This window comes from Chaetodon auriga, chromosome 9 (assembly GCF_051107435.1).
Source record: "Chaetodon auriga isolate fChaAug3 chromosome 9, fChaAug3.hap1, whole genome shotgun sequence".
Taxonomy (NCBI): domain Eukaryota; kingdom Metazoa; phylum Chordata; class Actinopteri; order Chaetodontiformes; family Chaetodontidae; genus Chaetodon; species Chaetodon auriga.
The window spans coordinates 26,607,656-26,630,378 of record NC_135082.1 but is presented as its reverse complement, the minus strand read 5'-3'; the positions used below and the strand labels follow the sequence as shown (position 1 = coordinate 26,630,378).

Sequence of the window (22,723 nt, the reverse complement as noted above, 5' to 3'; positions counted from 1 at the left end):
ACTCTGTTGGGAATGGCTTAGTCCCTTATTATGTCTAGAATTAGTCGTACCACATTTATACACACACGTACTGCACGCACACAAAGGCCAGCCGGTGCATTAGGCTTTGAGAGCATTAAGCATCGCTGACATCAGGACTGCGGGGTTGTCACAACACGTCCTGACCTGCGAGAAACAATACGAAGTTCTCTGTGGTCTTATTGTGTTGAAACTCTAAGTTGCACGTTCACAGCACCCATTATGACATTGGGAACATGCTGACGATGAAGATGGTGATCTGATGTTGATGACGAGGATGGTGGCTGCACAGAGGACTGTAGTCATGCTAGTAGTCACACTAATGTTTACACCATTTATTATGGTGCTCTTATTTTGAACTACCTTGGGACATGTATTGCTTTTCCTGTTGTCTGCCCTGTGCGTATGGTGGCACCCACAAAGTACTTCCTGTAATATCACATTGTATCGTGCGGTAAAAACTCAGCCTACCGGTGTCAGGGTCCTTGGCGTATAAGACTGCGATGGGAGTTCGGACCGTCGTGTTGTCGAACACGGTGACCTCATAGTGGCTGGAGGAGAAGCGAGGTGGGTTGTCGTTCATGTCCTGGATCATCAGCAGGATGTCGGCCTGGCATGACCGCCCCCCGCCATCTGTCGCCTTTGCCACCAGGTTGTACTCAACCTCCCGCTCCCGGTCCAGCACAGCCAGAGTAAACAGCTCCCCTGAGGAAGGATGGAAACGATCAGTGAAGCCAGATTTCAAAATGGCCACGAGAGACTTTTCTTTCCCTCTAATGTGCTAATGCTAACATGCTAGCATCCTTACATGCAGATTTGGCATGTTAACTACTGGATCTTAAAATGATGACGTTTGCATGACATCTTATCTTTACCATGAAATGCTTCATATATTAGCTTGTTAACATATTACAAGTCAACATGTTTTCCATGTTAGGAATGAGGGGGAAGCCAGTGAAAAACTTTAAATATTATTCTACAGATGAAAGAAAAGGACTAGTCATATGCACTACAGTTTGTGAAGCAGGCGATTAGTCTCACAAATATGTAACCTGTTCTTCCAGAGAATAACTCCAAAAAAAGGCATTGTTTGCAGAGACGAGTGCAGACAAGAGCAGGTGGTACAAAAACATCTTAAATAAACTCTGTGGTAGCTTACTGTCTGCTTTGCACCCCTGCACCACAGCTATTATGACTGACTAGTGCTAGCATATTCCCAGCTGGCTCACGTGTTAGCGGTTAGCTCATTAGCAACAGCAGTTTGCCAGCTAGCCTTGTGAATCATGCAGAGCCCATGCAGTTGAACTGTGCGCTGCCACTTTCTGGTGTAAACACACTTAATCAGCGGTAAACTGCTATTGTTTATTATATTTAGCATGCTCTCTTGCTATCTTAGCATTACTTTCAAAGTAGGCTAAAAGCTAAATTTAGCATTTTGTAAGTATGAATGTCAACATATTTTAAATTGCACCAATTGACCTGTGCTGCAGAATCTCTCTGCTATCATGGCTAAAAGCTGTGTGATATCTTACAGGAAATCAGGTGGCACTGAAGACATGAGAGAAATGTTATGACAGAAATGAAGTATGATGGATGTCAGTGGGGCACTCAATGAAAATGGGGGGAAAAAAAAAAGACAGAATTGGTTTTGGCTCTTTTCAGCGCAGAGCCTCTCTGAGCAGCTGCAGTGTTGATGGTATCGCCAACTCAAACACTCAGCACAGCTCACTTAGAGGGAGCTCTCGTGTTTTGACCCCAAACAGACGCCGTCATACCTGTCCTGTGGTCGAGATGGAACTTGTCTGCGTCAGGACCGTGGAGGGTGTACGAGATCTGGCCATTAGCTCCCACGTCTGGATCTGAAGCTGAAACCTTCAGCACAAACATGCTGGAGGGCGAGTTTTCCATCACCGCCTCCGTGTACACCAGCTGGAGGATAATAACAATAATCAGGCCTGCATTTGCATAGCTCTTTTCTCAGTCAAGCTACTGAGAGCTGGATAAACAAACTGACACAGTGACTGGGCTCCAGCATTGACAAGAAGAAGGGTGATTCAAACATTTTAGCACTGGTCAGAACTCATTATTCCAGCTAAACCAGAAGCAATCGATCTTCACATCAAGAGTTACTTTGAAAAATGGAAAATCTTTAGTGTCAGATGGTTTTTATAGAGCCACCATCTGAAAAACTGCTCCCCCGAGGTCTTCTACATCAGGAGGAGCACAGCAAGCAGAGTGGGACAAAGTGTCCCTGATCAGGACAATGAGGCCCGAATATCTCTGAATAACTTTAAGTATAAAGTAGAATGTTTACTGGTTATTCCACCAATCAAATTAAATTCTAATCAATACTCAAACCGAATAATGACTCGACCAAGTCTTAAAATGATGGACAGCAGTTTGGGTGAACTTTGAACAAACAGCTGAAAGTGAAAATTACTTGAACACTTCCTTAAGGTTGCAGCGTATGCAAGAAATCAGAGATCAATGAAGTAACAATACTCAGGTGTCTTCCTCCAACCACAGCTCAGAGCTCCAAATATTCTGTTTGTACTTGCTCCACTTCTTATTTGGACTACAGAGACTTTCCCTTCAGAGCTGACACTGACATGTTTTGGGTTGTGTGTGGGCAGCAGAATAAAATATGAACGGTTGGGATGGACCGTGTTCAGTTCTGTTGCTGCAGCTGCGATGCTCGATGTGTGAGGGGGTCTATAGTTTGGAGGGAATTCTCTTCTGATAGCAAATTATCTCATGAAGACAGTAAAGTTTTCACAGGACATGTTGGTGGAGGTTGACCCGTACTTTTAACAGTCTTAAAATTAAACCATTTTCGTGCAAAAACCACAAATATTAATTTGTTCTTCACCAAAACACTCCAGCGAAAGACAGACTAATGAGACTGATTATTGGTGGAGGTTTTAGGAGGCACTGCGAGGCAGGCAGCATGTTTTATTACTTGTAAATGAAGACTTAATTTACTGCAAAACATTGTTATCACTGGTATAAAGAAATTGTGCATCGAAAATAAAATGTAATTCCCGTTAACGGCTCCCAGCAGGCGAGAAGACTATTGTCTTGTATGAAGCATCTCCCAGATGGGACTGTGTCTGGCAAGCTGCTGTTAACTTCTGATGGATAAATAAGGACGATGCGATGCTTCCTCACGTCCCTCCTCACCTGTTCACACAGTGGACTGTTGTCATTGATGTCCAGCACGTGGACATCCACCACGACCGGAGCCTCAAACTTCCCATCGGTGGCCGTGACTCTGAGCGTGTATCTGTCTTTGGTCTCTCTGTCCAGGCGTTCCTTCACGATCAAACCCCACTCGCCCTCATCCTCCTGGATGATGGCAAACTGGCCCAAAGGGTCCCCATCTGCAGGCGTGATGAAGAACTGAATTACTAGAGACACCATTGAGATGTGAGAAATGGCTTTCAGGGGACAAGTGGGAGACAGCGGGGCCATGAAACAGTTTTAGAGGGAGCCAGGGCTGCAACAAATGATCTTTCCATTATTGATTAATCTGCATAAACTGATTAATGGTCCATAAAATATCAAGCATCACCTTTATAAATTATTTCCTGCCGTTCACAGTTTATGTAAATGATGTTTTCTCGTTTGCTGTAATGTCTGTTCACATCAGAGAGAACAAGGTCGTGTCTGAGTTTCTTATTGTTTGTTTGTTGTCTGCTTTTTCTTTCATTATAGTGTCTTTCTAACTTTCTATTACCTTCTAAGTAGCATGAAGTTTTTTAAATTCATAGTTTTCTTATTCTAAACAGCAGCGTCTTTGATATTGAGTTCTGATGGCATGTTGTTCCTAATGAATAATTCAATCACTTCTGTTTGCCACCTTGTTTTTCCTCATTTTTTATAATATAGGGAAATGTTTTAACATTAGTCTGACTCACCTGGGTACTTTGCATTTTACTGTTTTCATGTGTCTCTCTCACACTTTTATCTTTGAGATGAAAACAGTTTTTTTTTCTCTGACACTGGCTGCTGAGTGTGGCCATTAGTCTGTATGTTACAGCAGACCGCCTCGCAGTCAGTCAACCACCTGTTTGACAGGTGTCATACGCTGGTGGAGCCGTTGAGGTAGTCTGGCCTGCTCACTGAACACTTCAGCCCCAACAAGGGAACAGTTTCAATCCTTCACAGCTGTCAAAAGTTGCCATACAGGTCTTGTGTGGTTTGCTTTGGAAGTGATTAAGTACTAATTGAGTGCTACTGTACACAAACAGCCCGCAGCGTGATGAGGGATAGGTGATATGACTGAAATGCACACAGGCAAATGTTTTTAAAGGCTACCACAGTGCAGGAGGATGGCATGTACAGTAGGATTTAACTGAGGGCTGTTCATACGTGATATTTATGTTGATATGATTTTCAAAATCTCAAAAAAGCACAGATATAGACATGAATTGCCCAAGATTTTTACTCAGCATTGAAAAAAAAGCCTCTGAAACCACATTTAGATCACTAAAATGAAAATAGCATCTGCATGCTGCAGTATGCCGCCGCATTAAAGTCTGCTGTTTTTTCAGATATATGAAGGCACGTCATTTGCTAAAAAAAAAAAAAAAAAGATAACCACAAAAAACGAAAAGAACTTGGGAAACAAATCTCTGAAGGGTTCCTCCACACCTCAGCGGCCCTGATGAAGAGCTACTGAATGTCACAGCAATGAATTTGTTGTGGAAGCAGTGAAAGACTGAATAAGTAAAATCCTCACATTGATCATACTGGTGGTGGGCAACTTTCATGTCCAGTGTTTGCTTCTGTTTTTGTTTACTTTTGACAAGCTAATGACAACATTCAGCCAAACCCAACCATTTACAAATAATCCCAGTGCAAATATTCCTCTGTCACACTTTCCAACAACAACCACATTGTGACAGCGAGCTCCTTCAGAACGGTCCGGCTCTAACTGTCTGGAGGAAAATGGAAGATTTGCATTAATATGAGGTTTTGTTTTTGCTGCTAGCTGCAGGGCATCTCATTGGTATTCCTGCTCCATCGGCTTGTCAAACTGCTTTTCTTTGTGATTAATCTGTGGTTGAATAACATAATATCATGACTCAGCTGAGGGCAATAACAGAAATTTCATTTCACCTCATTAATGTCTTGATAAAGCCCACAAAGCTGCAAATCTTCACTGGGACAGTGATTTGGCTGATAACCACACACACACTCACACAAAGAAAGATACGAATACTTTATCACGAGTGAGTATATGAGCCACACGAAATCACATTTTTGTGCACACACACACATGCAAACTTAAAAATACGGACAGGAAACAACACACAGTCACTTCCAAGGCTCAAATCCATGAGCACACACTCGTAAATACATATTTAGACGCGCTCACCTGTGATATAACACGTCACAAGGCGGTTCTCCAGTGACACATCAGCATCTGTGGTCGTCATGGAGACAATGACTTCACCGGGACTGCTGTTCTCCACCACCGAGCCGCGGTAAACGTCCTCGGAGAACTTTGGCGGGTTGTCGTTCTCGTCCATCACCGTCACCTCAACCAGGACGCTGGACGACAGCTTCATGTCTCCGCCGTGGTCTGTGGCGACCACGTTGAACCTGTAGATCCTGGTCGCCTCACAGTCCGTCTGACGCACGGTGGTGATCCAGCCGCTCTCTCCATCAATGGAGAAAACCTCGGTGATGTCCGCCATGGTGTCTTCAGGTAGAGACTCCAAGCTGTAGGTCACAAGACCATTGGTGTCCGTGTCCGGGTCGTTGGCCGTCACCTGTTGGTCATGATGAGCATGTGGTGGAAATAATTATTTGCTGCTGTCTTGCTGGGAGTTAGAGCAGATTTATATCACTTTCATCTCTGTGCTTTCAAGAGAAACATTGGTCTGTTTTAAGCCTCTTGTCAAAGGTAGGCTTCATACAACATCAGCACCATGTGACAAACTCCCATTCTGCCACTTTGTTTCACGCATTATTCCAAAATGTAGAACCCTATTGTTAACCCTATAAACAGCTAACTTTCATTGCGCTACATATCTGCAGTGGCAGTTATTAACAAGTAAAAAAAAATAAAAACTAAACAACTTATAGCTCCTTTTGAATTTGGTAAATCAGCAAATCCATTGGATTGTATTAACAATGGTGGATTTGCAGCCAGTCTGCCCCTGGTTTATCAACACTCTGCAGTTTTTTGCTAACATTTACCATAAGAAAGATTTGAATTGATTATTATTATAAAAGCAGTTTAAAGTTAGTGTACAAGAGAGCAAATTTCAAATGCCTTTAACAAGAACCAAAAAGAGCAGACCTCACACTCCTTCTGTCCACACTGAGTATCAGCTCGTTCCCAAGATAAAGACTCCAGATTTTCTTGATCTTACCTGAATAACAGTGGTTCCAACGGGCATGTTCTCAGCCAGGACGGCCCTGTATGGGTTTGCATCAAACATGGGCTGGTTATCATTCACATCTTGGACCTGGATGCTGACGGACACCAGGGATGCTACATCAGTCCCGTTGTGGCTCCCCTGAGCGATCACATCTATCTGATACCATTTTGTCTTTTCATGATCGATGGTTTTCTGCAAAAGCAAGGTTCCACTTTCTTTGTCCAAAGTGAACACTTTGTCTTTGTTGCTTTCCACAGTGTTCCCATCCACCAGGCTATAAATAAGGGGCATATCAGAGTCTGCCTTCACAGAACCTATCTCTGTCCCTATGGGGATGTCCTCTGCAGCTGAGAAGGTGTAGAGAGGCTCTGAGAACTTTGGAAGAGGGACCTCAGGGGGAACCACTTTGATCTGAACAGGGACTGTGGAGTTATAGAAAGGAAGGCTGCCGTCACGAGCTTTGACTTTGAAGTTGAAGATCTTGTTCTCCATGCCAACAAGACTCTCTTTGACGCTCACAACTCCAGTGAAAGGGTTGATCTCAATGATGTCTTCGGTCACCTCTTCGGCTTCATCTACTGTGTAGGTGACATCTGCGTTTTTGCCATCATCTGCATCATAAGCCATGATCTGAATGACAGGAGAGCCTTTATTTACAGTTGACTGAATTGAAACCTGGTATTCTGATGCTTTGAACTGAGGAATATTGTCATTCTCATCTGTGAGAATAATCTTGACGGTGCAGAAGGCCACTTTTCCACCGCCGTCTTTTGCCATCACTTTGATAGCTATGACTCTCTGGGCGGGGTTCTCTCTGTCCAGTGGTTGTGTCGTAATAATCTGCCCATCATCGTCGATGGCAAATTTATCATCAGCAAGTTTATTTATGATTGTGTAGTCAACGCTGCCGTATGGCCCATCATCAGGGTCAATGGCTGCTAATCGGATCACACGAGTTCCCGCCTCCGCGTTTTCTGCCAGTTCTGCTTCGTAGATGCTCTGCTTGAAGTACGGACTGTGCCTGTTGCTGCTCATCATGTCAATATTAACTGGTGCCGTTTTTTGAAACACTCCGTCAGAAACCGCCACTGTCAGGTTATAGTACGGATCCAGATTCCTCTTACAGACATTAGAAAAGGAGATGATTCCTGAGGATTCATTGATGTTGAAGTACCGGCCTTCGTTCCCTGAGAGGATTTTGTACTTGAGGTTATTCAGGTCCTCGGAGTCCGGATCTGAAGCTTGGATTTTGATAACTACGTGGCCGCACTTCGCCATTTCATCCAGTTTGGCTTCATACTGGGAGGTGACAAAGTCTGGTGGATTGTCATTGACATCAGTGACATTTATGAAGACATAGGCTTCACCACTAAGAGGAGCAGTTCCATTGTCAGTGGCCTTGATTTTCAAATTAAAGTGTTTCATTTTTTCATGGTCCAGCACTTGTTTTGTGACAATCAACCCGCTATGAGCGTCTATCTCAAAGAAATCAGTGTCGTTCCTCTCTGTTTTCACAATCTGGAAGGTCAGATCTTTATTTCTGCCAGAGTCTTTATCAGAGGCAGAAAGTTGTATCACAGAGGTGCCGATCGGGAGCCCCTCAGCAATGACCGCAGAGTACGTCAGCTTTGAGAAAACTGGCGCATTATCGTTCACATCTTCTACTTCTATTTCAATGGAAGCCTCTGAGAAAGCTCCAGTCACAGAGTCAGAAGCTCTAACTGTCAACACATGCATGGTTTGGCTCTCATAGTCAAGGGGGTTGGTGACCGTCAGTACACCAGTTTTGAAATCAATGTGGAAGTGTTTTGAGGCATTTTCCTCCTCAAGGTTGTAGATAAGCCGATAGCCCTCTGGATTTCTGGCCTGGACGTGTAAAATGGTGGTGAATGGGGGCACATTTTCAGGGACTTTCAGTGGATACAGAAGAGTCTGGAAAACTGGGTTGGTTTGATTCCTCACTTGAATACTGAGCTGTGCCAATGTGCTGCGACTGGGCTCACCCTCATCAATAGCCAAGACTGTCAACACATACTTATTCAGAGCTTCAAAGTCAAGCGGCCTTTGAAGCGATACATCGCCTACGTCAGGATCTATCCTGAAGAGGTCAAAGTGCTCCTCCAGCGAGTACATAATGGATCCATTCTCTCCCACATCTCTGTCGATGGCGGTCGCTTGATACAAAACATCTCCTGGTTCAGAGGTTTCCGATATCATCATTGAAAAAGGCAAGTTTAGAAACTGCGGAGAGTTATCATTGACATCATCTATAAAAACCTTGACCTGGGTTGTAGCTGTCCTTGGCGGTGTTCTCATGTCTTCTACCTTCACCACTACATCATAAACATCTTGTTCCTCTCTGTCAAAGGGGATACCTGTTGTCTCGAGTACACCTGATGTCTGAGAAATTGCAAACCTTCCCATTGGGTTTACCACAGAATATGAAACAGGCTCATTTAAATAACAGCCTGTGGCTTTGAGTGCTGCCAAAGTTTTGACTGTCTTCAGGTTTTCTGTTACGCTAGCTGAATACACTTTCTGCTCAAAGTCAAGATCACTGGCTGTCAGGTTTGTTACGTTTACCTTGACGGTAGCCAAGTCTTTGTAGAGGCCGTCAGAGGCTTTGACAACCAGTTGGTAAAATGGCCTAAATTCAGACGCATTGCTCACGGTGATGACTCCAGTATTGGGGTGAATTGAAAAGACATTGTGAAGATTCCCCTCAGTGATGCTGTATGAGACTGCCGAGTCGGCGTCATGGGCCATGATGCGCACGACCTCTGTATCTCTGACAGCTGGGAAGATGACGGATGACTCATACACTGTGGAGGTGAATTGTGGCGGGCAGTCATTCAGGTCCAGGACGCGAACAGTGACCTTGGCAGGCTCTGCTGCATACAGTGATGGCTCCCCCGAGTCCTTTACCTGCACACTAAAGTGATATTCTGCCTTGGCTTCAAAGTCAACTGGTGAAATTAAAGAGATGGTGCCCATACTTGAGTCTATCTTGAAGATGTTCAGAGCCTCTGGTTCGAGGATCTGATACACCAGCAGAGAATTTGCATCTCGGTCTGCATCTGAAGCCTGGATGACCAAAGGGGCGTTTCTTTCTCCCATAATCATGCTGTTGATGTGAGCTGACTCACTTATTTGTCCCATGTACTCCCTCTGCTGAAAAACAGGAGCGTTGTCATTCTCGTCAATTACGTAGATGTAAACCAGAGTCTTGGACGAAGCTCCAGCCGTGGTGGAAGCTGTAACTTTGAGCTTGTAAGAGGCACAGTTCTCAAAATCAAGGTGCTTTTGGATTGAAATCAACCCACTGTAGGGGTTGATATGAAATATCCCATCTGGATTGCCACTTTCTATCCCATAAAGCACTGCAGCAGGGCTGGAGGCTGAGATGGTGACCACTGCTGTTCCAAGGGCGCTTATTTCACTGATCTCTGTTAGGTATTCATCCAACGCGAAGGCAGGTGGGGTTTGGTCGGAGATACGGATGTGGACGTGGACGGAGCAGAGGTCAGTACGCTGAGGGAAGCCCTGGTCAGTGGCCTTTACTGTCAAGTGGAACTGGTCCTGAGGCTGAAGGTCCAAAGGTTTGGACACACTGATGGAGCCCAGCTCCGGATCAATGGAAAAGATGTTGTCGATATTCCCTGCAAGACAGGAAATAATGTGTTACACAGACCCTGGAACTCCTTTTTAAAGGTCTATAGCTGAAGTGTTGTGCTTCTTTAATGCATTTCTGAGTCCACCACTTTATTGATTTCATCTCCTACGAACCTTTGGTCAGGTCTGCATTGGATCACATACAGTTTTTAATAACAATATATTTGTTATTGTTTTTAAACATTTTACAGGTAATTTATGTATTATTTAGTTGAAAAATTACATTTTATTAAAAGGAATAAATTTGAGGAAAATGCTAATTTGGTTTCTTTCTGAGATTTTCAAGTCACCACTCCTGGCCAAGAAATACCTGAAAAAACTGCAATTTGTCCTTTTTACACATCAGTGCTGGTAATGATTCAAGAAACAGGACATAACGTGTTAACAGTGAGCTTTAAAGTTGCATCTTTCTGGTTTGAAAGTATTTATCTGAAATGAGAGAAACTGGTCTGAAGTCAGCTCACTTGACTAGACAACTGTTTTTTCTCTAGTTTAAAACAGAACAGTCTTAAAGGCTGAATCAGAGACAGTGTTAGTTGTAAAGATTGATGTTCTTCAATCATGTAATATACACCGAGGAGATTCCGCTGCTTTGATCATACATGATCAGCAACACCCCCTGAATAAAAAGAAGTTGTAGGGCTCAGCTGTTCATCTGTCAGAGGATGAAGATGTTTCAGTGTGATGTGAGAAGCAAACATGGAGACAACAACACTTTCAGCCCTCAGGTATCATCACCGTGTCCTTGAACCCTGCCTCAGTCGAGCAAAGAAGTCGACTTCCAGCCATGGTGGCAGCTCCCGTGTGTGAATATTTGTAACTGAATGAATGTAAATCAGAGTGAAGCTAAAAGGGGTCAAGCATAAATAAAAGGTCTGCTGCTCACCTGAGTGAAGAGAGTAGCTGATATCAGCATTGCTGCCCATGTCCTTGTCCAGGGCCTTGACCTGGATGACCTCTGAGCCTGTGGGGGCCTGGTTGGAGATGCTGGCCTCGTAGCGGGGGCTGAGGAAAGCCGGCGAGTGGTCGTTACAGTCCTCCACATGAACCACCACCTTCGCAAAGTTCCTCTTCACTGGGATCTCCTGGTCACGCACCTGAGGAGGACCACAGAAGTGTTGAAGTGTTTATTGATGCCTGCAGACTTTTTGGGTCTATTCTTTCATATCCTGTCTCAATATACATTACAGATACCTTCATAAGATTCTATTCTACCGTGTTCTACTGAGATAAGTGTGTCATTACCATAACAATGAGCGTATGAACAGAGATCATCTCATAGTCGAGCTCCTCCGTCATCACCAGGACTCCACTCTTTGGGTCCAGATGGAAGAACTTGGTGCTGTCTGGATGCAGGCTGCTGTGGATGGAGTACACCAGTTTACTGTTGGTGTCGATGTCCTGCGCGCTGATCTGCAGGATGTCCTTCCAAGGGGAGGTATCTTCAGGAACCCTCACCTTAGTCCCACAGCACCAGAGGATGATGTGGGTGAAGTTTCCGAGGGAGTGAAAACAAACAAAAAAAATGAATCGGAAACTGAATTTCTGGGTTTTGATGTTTCAATTTAAACACAATTTCTATTAATAAAGGTGGTCAGGCTCAGGACAGAAAATATTTTGAGGACAAAAAATTGTTCTGTAAGTGCAATAATTCAAGTGACGGGACCAGAGAGGTGTTGATTACTGTGATTCAGAAAACACAAGTGATGCAGCAGCAGATGTCTCTTGGCTGTCCTGATAATCACAGTAAGAGGACGCCTGCAGAGGTTTAGAATAAATCTCAACATGCACTGAAATCTAAAAGTGGTATGTTGTTTAAAGTGGTACATCGGACACATCTCTAATTAGCATCCTGATTACAAAGACTCACAAAACCCAGAACAGAAATCAATACAATTAGTGGCATAGTCTTTGTTCTTAGCTTAGACAGTTCTGCTGTATAAAAGCCATTATTGTGACCATAGAGGCCCAACAGCAGCGCTGCTTTCACACCTGGTGGTACGTCTGACAAACCCATAGTCGTCTGCAAAGAACTCATCTGTGAGCTCTACCACTCTGAGTCCTGCACTCAAATGACAATCCTCTGGATCTTCCTTCACTCTCACCTTGTACAGCTGCTTCAGGAAGACTGGACGATGCTCATTCATGTCCAGCACACGGATGTAGGCCTGCAGTTTGGAGATTGGACACACAGGGTTTGAGAAAATGGATGCTCAGCACGAACGACATCAAATACAGAAGTCGGCACGTCAAAGCTGCTTCACATGCAGATTTACGATTAGATTCTAAACCAGAGAAACTCAAATGAGGACAAGCATAAAGTTGCTGGAAGTGTTGGTTTAAAGACGCTTGTGCAGGTCAGTGGGTTGATTTTCACGATGACTTCATCAAACTGTGGTGGAAAAGCTTATTTTATAGCATTTTTGAACTATGGTTAATTAAAAGACAACTTTGGCTGACGGATTTCAAAGTAACTTAGCTCGTTTAATGCCCACACAAGTCCTTCTTGCTTCCTTTTTCCAGACATGAGGCATGTTTTTGTCCATGGTTTGGTTCACATTTCTAACCTGAGTGGTGGCGCTGTGGTGGCCATCGGTGACCCGCACCGTCATGTTGTAGTTGGAGCGCCGAGCCGCATCGAGCCGGCGGGCGATCGAGATGGTTCCTGTATTTCTCTGGATGTCAAAGTCCTTTTCCTCATCACCACCTGAGAGAGAGACAGATGAGGGACAGACATGGACAGACAAACGAGGAGAAAGTTTATTGCATCGGGTGTTGATGCTACAGTATGTGGGGTTATGAATCAGGCCGTGTCCAGCTGTCAGGTGTAATATCTTAGATGATGTGTCAGACTCTGCAGGTCTGATTTTGACTGCTTGCAGGAATGATGCATCTTGGCATCGACCTCCAGCACCTGAAGAATTGCAGTGATTTCCCTGTGGGGGGCGCTGCGATAAATTAACCACTTTATAACTTTGAAAGGCACAAGCTCCTTTGGTACCAGTCCCATTCTGAAGAAAGTCTGAGGAATTATTGACATGACTATTTGCTGTAAATTTAACTATTTTAGACTCAGTTAATTGTGTGGTCATACATTATGGACCAGTGTGCAGGACGGGTACTCCAAACGACGCAGCGTGTCATCCTGGCTTTAACGTCCAAACTGACTTTTGAAAATGTGACTTTTAAAGGAAAGTTTGTTGGGTGTTTCTGATAAACTCATCCTGGAATTATTGAATTAAAATCAGACCAAAAAAAGAAAAAGCAGAGAGAAAAATAGATTTTTCTTTCCTTCATATGAATCCATCCATCACAGCAGGACATTTTGATGGCCTCTTATTTACAGACAGAGCTGAGAAACCAACTGAGACACCCACACCAACAACAGCAATCCTGTCTGTCTGCACACCTGTCTGTCTCACTACCTGAATTTAAAAGAACATTCTGAGTTTATGTTTAACCTTGACTGGTTTCCCTTCTCGTCCTGCTGGCATGACAGTCGCTGCTGTAGGAATAAATAAATGAGTTTATGAATAAAGGTAAATATGACTATTACACGCTGTGGCGAGGCTCAATGGGTATTTAGATGGGACTGACGTCAGGACTGCAGGCTGTCTGAAGAAAGATCTTAAACTGACTTCAACTGTCATCTCAGGGCTCTCAGCTGATTGGTCTGACACATCAAGCACAGTGTGAGTCATCCAGACGTTCCGGTGTGGAGTTAAAGGAACACCTGTGGTGCAATGTTTTGACGAGCTGGTCTTCATATTGTCAGAATAAACGCTGCACTTTTAAAGCATGAAAAAAAACTTGGATCCAAAATGGCGGCAACTGACGCGAGACGTTTGAGGCACGATGAAGAGATCTTCAATTAATTTTTGAGGAGGAACTTTACAGCTGAACAATAACCTCATCAGTGCTCTCTAGTGGACAAACTATGGAAGACACACGGTTTATAATCCACCTCTAGTCGACCTACCTCCACTACACTTTCCTGCTTGTTATTGGCCGACACTGATATATCCAGACAAGCTAAAATTGTCTTTATACAATACATCCGGCAACAAAATGGTTTGCTCACAATGAAATCGTTGAATTGGAAACTGACATCTGAGTGAAAAGCTTAAATGAAAACTGCACATTGGGTTTTTTTATCCTGTTTTTCCTGATTATTTACTGACTGCAAGCGCGACTGTTTTTCTTCTATCCTTTCTGACCAAAGGACATCCTGTGTTTTAAACCTGCAGTAACTCTGACGCACTCCGTCCATCTGTTTCTCTTCATCCTCTCTTCCTTATCTGTCTTTCCTTCCCTCTTTTTCTCCACTCGTCCCTCTTCCTGCTGCACCCCCTTGATATTTCTTGCCTCATGGCTTTCTTCTCTCTCTCTCAGCAGGTTGTGTGCATGTATGTGAGAAAGGTAAACCTCATGCCTGCTCAGCCAGATGGTGTTTATTATTAAGATATCCACCTTGCAAAGGGCTAAACACGCACACACACACACACACACACACACACACACACACACACACACACCTCTACATATGTTTCTGTTACTGTAAGTGATGGTTGAGGCTGTGCTCTGCTGCCACTTCATTTTCACCTAAATCATTTCAATCACTATTGCATTTATGTGGAAAGAGAAGTGGAATAAAGCACCAATACATTTTCTACCTCTCATCTCATGCTACACGAACACAAACAGTCTCACTCAGCCCAATCAGTCTGTTTGTTCTTGATCGATAGATAATTGGGTCATCCAAAGGTCTGCTTCTGTCAGTTACGGCCTAATGACTGAACTGACAAGCTGCAGGCTAACCAGTCACATTGACAGGTCTGTAACTTATTTAGACTCCCAAATTCCTGGATTGACTTCCTGTGCGCCACACACGAGCACCCAGGAAGCCTTTGATGAAAAGGAAACAGCTGAAACACATGCAGCACATCGCTGGCTGTCATCTCAGCACAGAGTGAAGAGGATGCGCCGCAAAAGCAATTTTTCACTTTACTGATCATCTCCAGGAAGACATGATGTCCCTGCCAAGGTTGGAGGTTCCATTCCCTCTGGAGCCAGCCATGCAAAAGACCTTTTACTCATGGCACTGGAGGAAAAAAAGTGTATGGCTGATGTCATGTTACACTGGGAAAAGGATCCATCCGTCCTTCCTTCCATCCATCTCCTGGATGTTTATGTGGGTCAGGGTCATGGTGGCAACGAGGCAAGCTGAGAGACTTGGAGCCCATCAGTCATTTCAGAGGCCATTCTTCACTTATGTGTAACTTAACACATCAGATAAGTGCACATCACATGCAGAGCAGGAGGAAACAATGTTAAGGTGGACTAAAAGAATTCAGCTCTTGAGCTAACATCACTCATTCTTTCTTCTGCTTCAGCAGCAGGTAGCTGTGATAAACCTGCTGTATGCGACCTGCTCGGTGCTGAAAATATAAAAATATATATATCAAAATCAAATATAAGACCTTTATTCATCAGGACGAGGCGTGCTGATTATAAAACACACCATCCAGCCAACCTGCCTACAAAAAATTACAGGTCATCAAATTATCAGTTTATTTTCTTTCTCTAGGTTTGAATAATGATATGCCACATGCTGCCCTCAGGACAGATTTAATGTTTTGGGGCTCCTGGAAGAACAAAGAGCGTGTTATTTGTTTTATCTGTCACTTTTCTATTGCAGGCTATAATAAGCACGACAGCCTTTGGGAATGCAGGTACTGCTTTATTGCTTTTGTTGAGGAATTTTGCCATTTCCTTAGAGAGCTCAGGCTGGGTGGTGACGGTTTTGTGAAACCCACTGAGGCATCCTATACTATACTGGATGATACAAATAAACTTGACTTGTATCAAACATCCTCAGTCCTCTTCCCTCCACAGAAGATCAGGAGATGAAATGATTGAAATACAGCGGATTCTGAATAAGACATTCTCCTCAGCTGATTATCACTGCTGAGTCACTGTTTTGATCCACAAAGAGTCAAACTTTGCAGACGGCAGACATTCCCTTCAGGGCAAGTTGAGGAGGTGAAGTTGAAATGACCACCAAACAGATGTCCTTTTCTACCGCAATTTCCTCCAGTAACTGCTCCGAGGTTTAACACAAGGTGGTTTAATTTCTCATCATGTCCTGCCTCGGGGTCTCCTCCAGGTACCTCACCTGCCTCGACAGCTCTGCTCAAGATAGGACGGCATGTCGTCCTCACCCTGAGCAGGAGCACTGGGTCAACATTCCTGCAGAGAGCATCATTTTCTCTGATTTGATCTGCAGCTGTAATCTTTGAGTCACTGCTCAGAGGTTGTGACAACAGCTCAGGGTCAGAAATTAAGATCGAATGATTCTTTCCTTTGACACTCTCTCATCACCGCTGCTGTGCTGCACATTCGCAAGAATTTCTACCATCAGTGGACACAAACAGGGTTCTAAATTAACACCCGCCAACCCGCCAAATGCGGGTTAAAATTCATATTGGCGGGTGTAAATAAAAACTTACTAGCCAATTTGGCCGGTAATGCATTAGGCAATCATGTCAGTCAGAGCCGCTCTACAGTTCTTGGTCATTTGTCCCCCTGACAGTCCGTCCTACATTTCCCATGAACACTGTCGTAATGCTGCGTGTTGACGTACAAGACGCCCATTGGCTGTGCGCAGGCACACTACAGTCTGTAGTGCAACCGGCGCGAGAAACCACGGAAACGCAAACACAAAGAAGAAGAAGAATGAACGGCGGCGTATAAACTGTAAAAAAGGAGACTGAGCTAGCTAAAAGTAAAAGGGAAAGTTAAACTAAATGCTGCGGTGGTTGGGACAGACGTCTGGGGGCGAGAAGAGGAAGGAGGCAGGGGATGAGAATGTCGACAAAGCGTGCGAAACGAAGAAAAGAAAGTTTAACGCTAAATGGCTGACAGGTCGTGAATGGCTTGTGTTTGATCACGGAAATGCCGTCATGTTTTGTAAGGACTGCCGCATGTACACGAAAGGAAAAAACAAGACGAATAATTTTGTGGTGGGGACTAATAATTTTAAAGTCGAGGCAGTAAAGGACCATGAGAGTGCCCGAAGTCATCAGGAGAGCCTAAGGAGTCTGCAGTACTGACTGCTGCACTATTTGTGTTTTCTAGTTGTACATACATAATTCAATTTATTACCAATGCAATTTTTTGCAAGTATTTAAGTCATGGCTGTTACTTATATATATTTCTTATTAAAGAAGGAAAGCAGAAACACTTTTAAGTTGAAAGGAAAAATACATTTTATTAGAAGAAGAATCAGGGGGAGACATTCCCCTTTATTGTCACACATCATGCACATGCAGGACACTGCACACGAAGGTGAAATTTGTCTTCCGCATTTCTCCCATCCTGGTCGTCCTTCCTCCACGGCAGGCCATCCAAGCGCCCGGGGACCCAATTCCTTTTTGTCACCATTGGTCAGGTGGTGATCTTCTTGCATGTTTTTAGTGGGGGTATATTTTAAGGAGGATACCCCAGGTGAACATGCAAACTCCACACAGAAAGGCCCTTTTTTTCCTTGAGCAGCAGGCAGCGAGAATCGAACCCGGGACCTTCTTGCTGTGAAGCGACAGCGTTGCCACCGTGAACTAGGAATGTAATAATGATACTAAATACTTACTGGAAAAATGTCTTTTAGAAAAAAAAATAGATATTTTAATTTATTTATTTATTTTTTTTTTAGAAAAAAATAAATCTGACAACATTTTTTGTTTGTAGAAATTAAATGTTTGCACTTTCTGTGTATATTTTGTTTCATGTGTTGTACTTTCTGTTCATGCCAACAATGTAAATAAAATGATCAAATGCATTCAGTGGCACTCATAATCTCTCTTATTTTCACCAGGAAAAAATTTGGCTAGTGGAAATTCTGATTGGCTGGTAACTTTAGAAGGTCACCAGCCACATTGGCTGGTGATCAAAAAAGTTAATTTAGAACCCTGGACACAAACTCACAAAGTTAGGCCAAACTTCCGCTTGACAGTTTCACATCAACACAGTTGCATGTGATCAATGTCCCGTGACCAGAGAAGACATAAACATCTCTGACACCTTTGGATAAAACCAGGCCAACTGTTTGTCCCTGCTTCCATTCTTTTCGCTGAGCATCTGCTGGCCATTGATTATTTACCATTATCATCTGATCCTCCACAAGAAAGCAAATATGCAAATTTCCCAAAATCGACTATCCCATTAAAATGCAATCCAATCTTTTAATGATGGGAAGTGATGCGTTGAGTTATTCAGTCTTGTTGTGTTCCAATCAGAATCAGGAAACACGGCTGGATTCAGACCCAGAGAAGCCTGACCTCAATCCTCCCCTGCAGGAGACGAACCTCGTCCACGAGCAGAGAGCCAGACCTCCGACCTGCAGGTACTGACCCTCATCCCGACCACGTCACATCCAGCTGGGACCCGGTCCAGCACAATGATCACAGTCCAGCGAAGGCGGAGGGACGCTGCATCCATCCTTCTGAACGCAGCAGAGACGCAGCCCTCGCCTGCCCTTTGATATCCTGTCCCTGATTTTGCGTTTCCTCTTTGCTCTAAACGCAGCGTGTTGTTTTTGTGTAGATTCACAGGAGCCATTTGAGTTATTTTGACAGCCAGGGAAGTCTTCATTTGTCTCTCTGAGTTATCTCACAGCCCGCGAGGCTCGATAGGCATCTGGGCTCCGCTGCTGGAGAGGTGGAAGGTAAAGCGGGGCGATAAATTCCTGATCATATCTGCATGGGAGAGGATTCTTGTGACACAACAACATTCCGTCCTCTGCCAACACCGAGATGAGGGTCAGCGATACACGACGGCGGAGCAGACGGAGGAGGAACGGTGGAGAATTGAAATACAGTCTCCAGTCATGCAGCGATCAAAGTAAAATGAGAGTCAAGACAGGGGTGAAGCCTCACGTCTCACAGAATTAAAAATACGATTAGAGAAGAAGATTGATGTGACAGTCGACAGACGATCGGTGATAATTATTGAGTTGTGCTCACAGACCACACGGGGAGAAAAACGCCGCACAATTACTCAACACAACAGAAAACACTTCACTCTGCCTGATGAAACGCAGAGCTGTCGAAGCTACGGCACACCTAATACATTTACTCAAGTACTGCACACAAGTACACATTTTTAACTTGGAATTTTACGCTCACTTACACTCAGCGGGAAACATTGTACTTATACTGCATATACTGCAAGGTATTTCTGTACCAGTGAAACTGGGGGACAAATCACTTTGGTACGTTGGCCAATCAGAGCTGACTATGTCAAGTCCATGCTCATTGTTGATCACATTCAAAAGCTACAAATTCATGAGAGAATGAGGTGGAAATATTTACGCCCTCGAGCAGTTTCTCCTCTGTTATTAAATTAATACCTGTTTTCAGTGTTCGGTTAAGGTGAGAAACATATGTCCAAAATTGCTACTCCTGTCTGGAGAAACAAAATTATACTTAAATTAGAAGATACGGAGTAAAAGCATGAGAAGTCATTTGGTGTTTGGAGAAGTTAAATGTGGATAAATTAAAGAAACAGATGCATGATGTGATAAGTACAATCAGACTATATTTTTACGTGAGTGGCGTGCAGTGACTGTGCCTTTATGTGAAAGCATGCAGCCAGACTCCAGGACGGTCAGGACTCCTCTGCTTCGTGACAAAACACAACGCTCGCAGAAGACGAAACATTCGGCGTCAGCAGCTATGAGACAACTGAACGTCCCCTCGGGGACGCAGAGTGTCTGCTGTGTTCTGTCGAGCTCTGGCACAGATCGAACTTGGCACGGCGAACTGAACAGGAGGAACCTCGGCCTTTCTCTGCACACGCCGCCCCGCCTGGCAGGAAACGGCCTGGCAAACCCCGATGTGTTTTCCTGGGAGGCTCTCAAAGGGAACGAGACACCGTCACCTCCGGACTCAAAGGGCTGATTTCCCCTTCGAGTGAAAATGCCGTGATGCTTTTTATTTTCCATTAAGCAGCTCTCTGATGGTCCTTCCCATAATGTTCAAGAGCAGGAGGGAAAAGGAGAAAGGAGGATGAGAAGCGGAGAGCAGGAAGAGGAGGCACGGCCAGCCGTCCCTCCTGTGGGGATCTGGCAGGTGATGAGAGGAGGAACGCTGCTGATTTATCCTCACAGAGAGAAAACGTCCTGCAGATACCGCTGACACCGAGACCTTTTCTTCCTCTCCTCGTCCCCATTCTCTCTCCATTCATCCATCACTCCTCAACACTTCTGCGGTGGCAAGGTTGTATTATTTATCTTCAGTCTGTTTATCTGATCTCTAAAATGTAAAATTCCTGCTAATATTGCAGAATTACTACTAGCAAATGTCAAAGAATGGGCTGGTTGTTACATATGATGCATATTTGTGAACTGAGGCCGTAAGTATAAAACATAATAAAACCCTGATTCCAAACACACTGTCATCATTTGCTAATCCTGTTTTATTAAAATCTACAGTAAATTGGAAAGATTGGATGAAATAATCTTCAGGATGCTCATTGTATGACTGTTTGCTGCCTTTAGTTTTGTGTGTGTTTGTGTGTGTGTGTGTATGTGTGTGTGTGTGTGTGTGTGTGTGTGTGTGTGTGTGTGTGAACTGCATCAGTTGAAAGTGAAGGAACACTTGTAAATCCAAGGTGAACGACGTCAGTCAAGTCCTACGTCCTCATTCAGAGGAAAGTCAAAACTGACATGCCTGTGATTTTTTTGTCTGTGTCTTTTCTATGGAGTGAACGGCCGCCTCCGTCACACAGCTCCACCGTCACTTCAAAGCCTTTTGTCCACCTTCAGGACTTTCCACAGCACTTTTATTTCCTGCCACTGCTTGTTTGTTCTTTAATGCCTTTTATTTTTTTTGGTTTGTTTTCAGCTTCAGCAACAGGATATGAGAGCTGCCCAGACAGAAACCAATGCTGGGCGAGAGACACGTGTTTTAACTACCGAACCACCGGGATGTTCTGACTGTCTTTGTTTTAGATACGAAGTTGTTCCTGTTTCGAAGGGAAAATGATTAAATTGCAAGGCAGCTGACACAGCACACAGCCTGGAGGAGTGGCCTTGTTTTTATGTTTTTTTTTTCAGGAAACAGCAGATTTAAGCAGAAAAGGCAGGATTACAAACACAAACATCAACATGGCGCCCGTCACGTCAGCTGAATGCACGTCATGTTGAATAGCTCATTCGACTTGGACCAAAACATCGTGAAGCGGTCCTTTCAAATGACTTTCACTTGTGTCACACCCAGATACACCACCGCGTTCAATCAATGCCAAACATGTGAGTGAGGGCTTTCAGGGGACGATCCAGTGGGAGGCATGCATAGAGACCTTCTGCGTACACCCACAGGAGCAAAACGGGCTGCTGCTCTGCAGACCTCCTCACTCTCTGCACCTCCTCATACCAGCCCAATCACAGCCCAGCAGCTGAAAGTCCAACGAGCTCTGACTGAAGTTTAAGAGACTGATTTAGGAAAAGTGGGGTTGATCAGAGAAATAAATCACAGCACTTCATCTCAAAGTCCTGAAACGGGTGAAACTCACGGTGCAGAGTGTTCATTTCCTTCCTTTATTTCACACTCATTTTGTTTGTCCCCACCGAGCGCCGCTCCAGTATCATTCGCCGCTGCAGGACTTTGCTGACCTTTAGAAAATAACTGTCTCCTGTTTATATGGAGCCTCATATGGATTGATGATGGTCGTAACCTGTTTGTTTTCTCTGTGCGAGCCGGCGCTCTACAAGTCAGCACTTTGGTTTAAGTGGCAATATGGCGAATGTCAGATATCATTTCCTAATATGTTGTTCTTTTCCCTCGGCCGCGGGAGCTTAACGTCAGATGGAGGCAGAGACCCTCCGATCTACGAGCAGCCGCTGCGCAGTCACTGAGGTCTGATCCTTTCTTGTTAAAATCGAGCATATTGTGGAAATAAATATTAATAGTTAATATCTCTCGTTTAGTCTTTTCTTTAGAGGTCGTTACCCTCATTTGTGCGATGCTTGTTTTTCATCAGAGCTGGAAGTTCGTTCTGTTTTCCTGACCTCACCTGCCCAGCAAACAGCCTGCGATCAATACTCCGCTCAATACCAGACTGTGGACGTCAGAGCGTGTGTGTGTGTGTGTGTGTGTGTGTGTCTGGGCGGCGCGTGTGGTCATTTCCCCCTCACCTGTGATATCAAACCACCTCAGCCTCAGATGCGTCTCCGTCATGATGATGCCCACCATGTGAGTGACGGGCTCCGTTTCCATGACAGCAAAGGTGAAGTGGGGTTCGTCAAACGTGATTGGCTCGGCAGAGGGCGGCGGGCGGGCGATCCACTCGATGTCTAGTCTCGCCGTGGACGAGCGTGACGGGCTGCCCTGGTCTGTAGCTTTAATCTGGAAATTAACATAGAAATGAAATTAACATTTTATAATGAGGTTTTACTAAAAATAGAACAGTAAGACAACGCCGGAGATCTTCAGGGAGTGATCACGCTCTGCCTACCTCACAGTCGAAAAAATGTTTGTTGTTTGGGGTGACAAAACAGTGATTAAAAAAAAAGCAAATAAAAGCAGATTGTTATTGCAAATATCTGCAAAATTCATTTTCTACCCAGATTTTTGTGGTGTTGT

The 22,723-nt window shown here is 44.2% G+C and overlaps 1 protein-coding gene and 1 long non-coding RNA gene across 2 annotated transcripts in view; one reads left to right on the top strand and one right to left on the bottom strand.

Annotated features, from left to right (window-relative positions):
* fat2 (FAT atypical cadherin 2) overlaps nt 1-22,723 on the bottom strand; it is a 97,119-nt gene that overhangs the window by 46,935 nt on the left and 27,461 nt on the right. Inside the window, exons 6-15 of the mRNA XM_076739506.1 lie at nt 22,276-22,486; nt 12,650-12,789; nt 12,188-12,250; nt 11,328-11,540; nt 10,969-11,179; nt 6,402-10,069; nt 5,399-5,795; nt 3,199-3,398; nt 1,794-1,947; nt 490-723 (exon numbers count right to left, since the gene is read on the bottom strand). Of these exons, the coding sequence (XP_076595621.1) occupies nt 490-723; nt 1,794-1,947; nt 3,199-3,398; nt 5,399-5,795; nt 6,402-10,069; nt 10,969-11,179; nt 11,328-11,540; nt 12,188-12,250; nt 12,650-12,789; nt 22,276-22,486 (5,491 nt within the window). The remainder of the gene's footprint in view (nt 1-489; nt 724-1,793; nt 1,948-3,198; nt 3,399-5,398; nt 5,796-6,401; nt 10,070-10,968; nt 11,180-11,327; nt 11,541-12,187; nt 12,251-12,649; nt 12,790-22,275; nt 22,487-22,723) is intronic.
* LOC143326043 (uncharacterized) lies at nt 19,825-22,054 on the top strand. The gene is made up of 2 exons (XR_013077602.1): nt 19,825-20,356; nt 20,984-22,054. It is a non-coding gene; the product is annotated as an uncharacterized LOC143326043 (long non-coding RNA).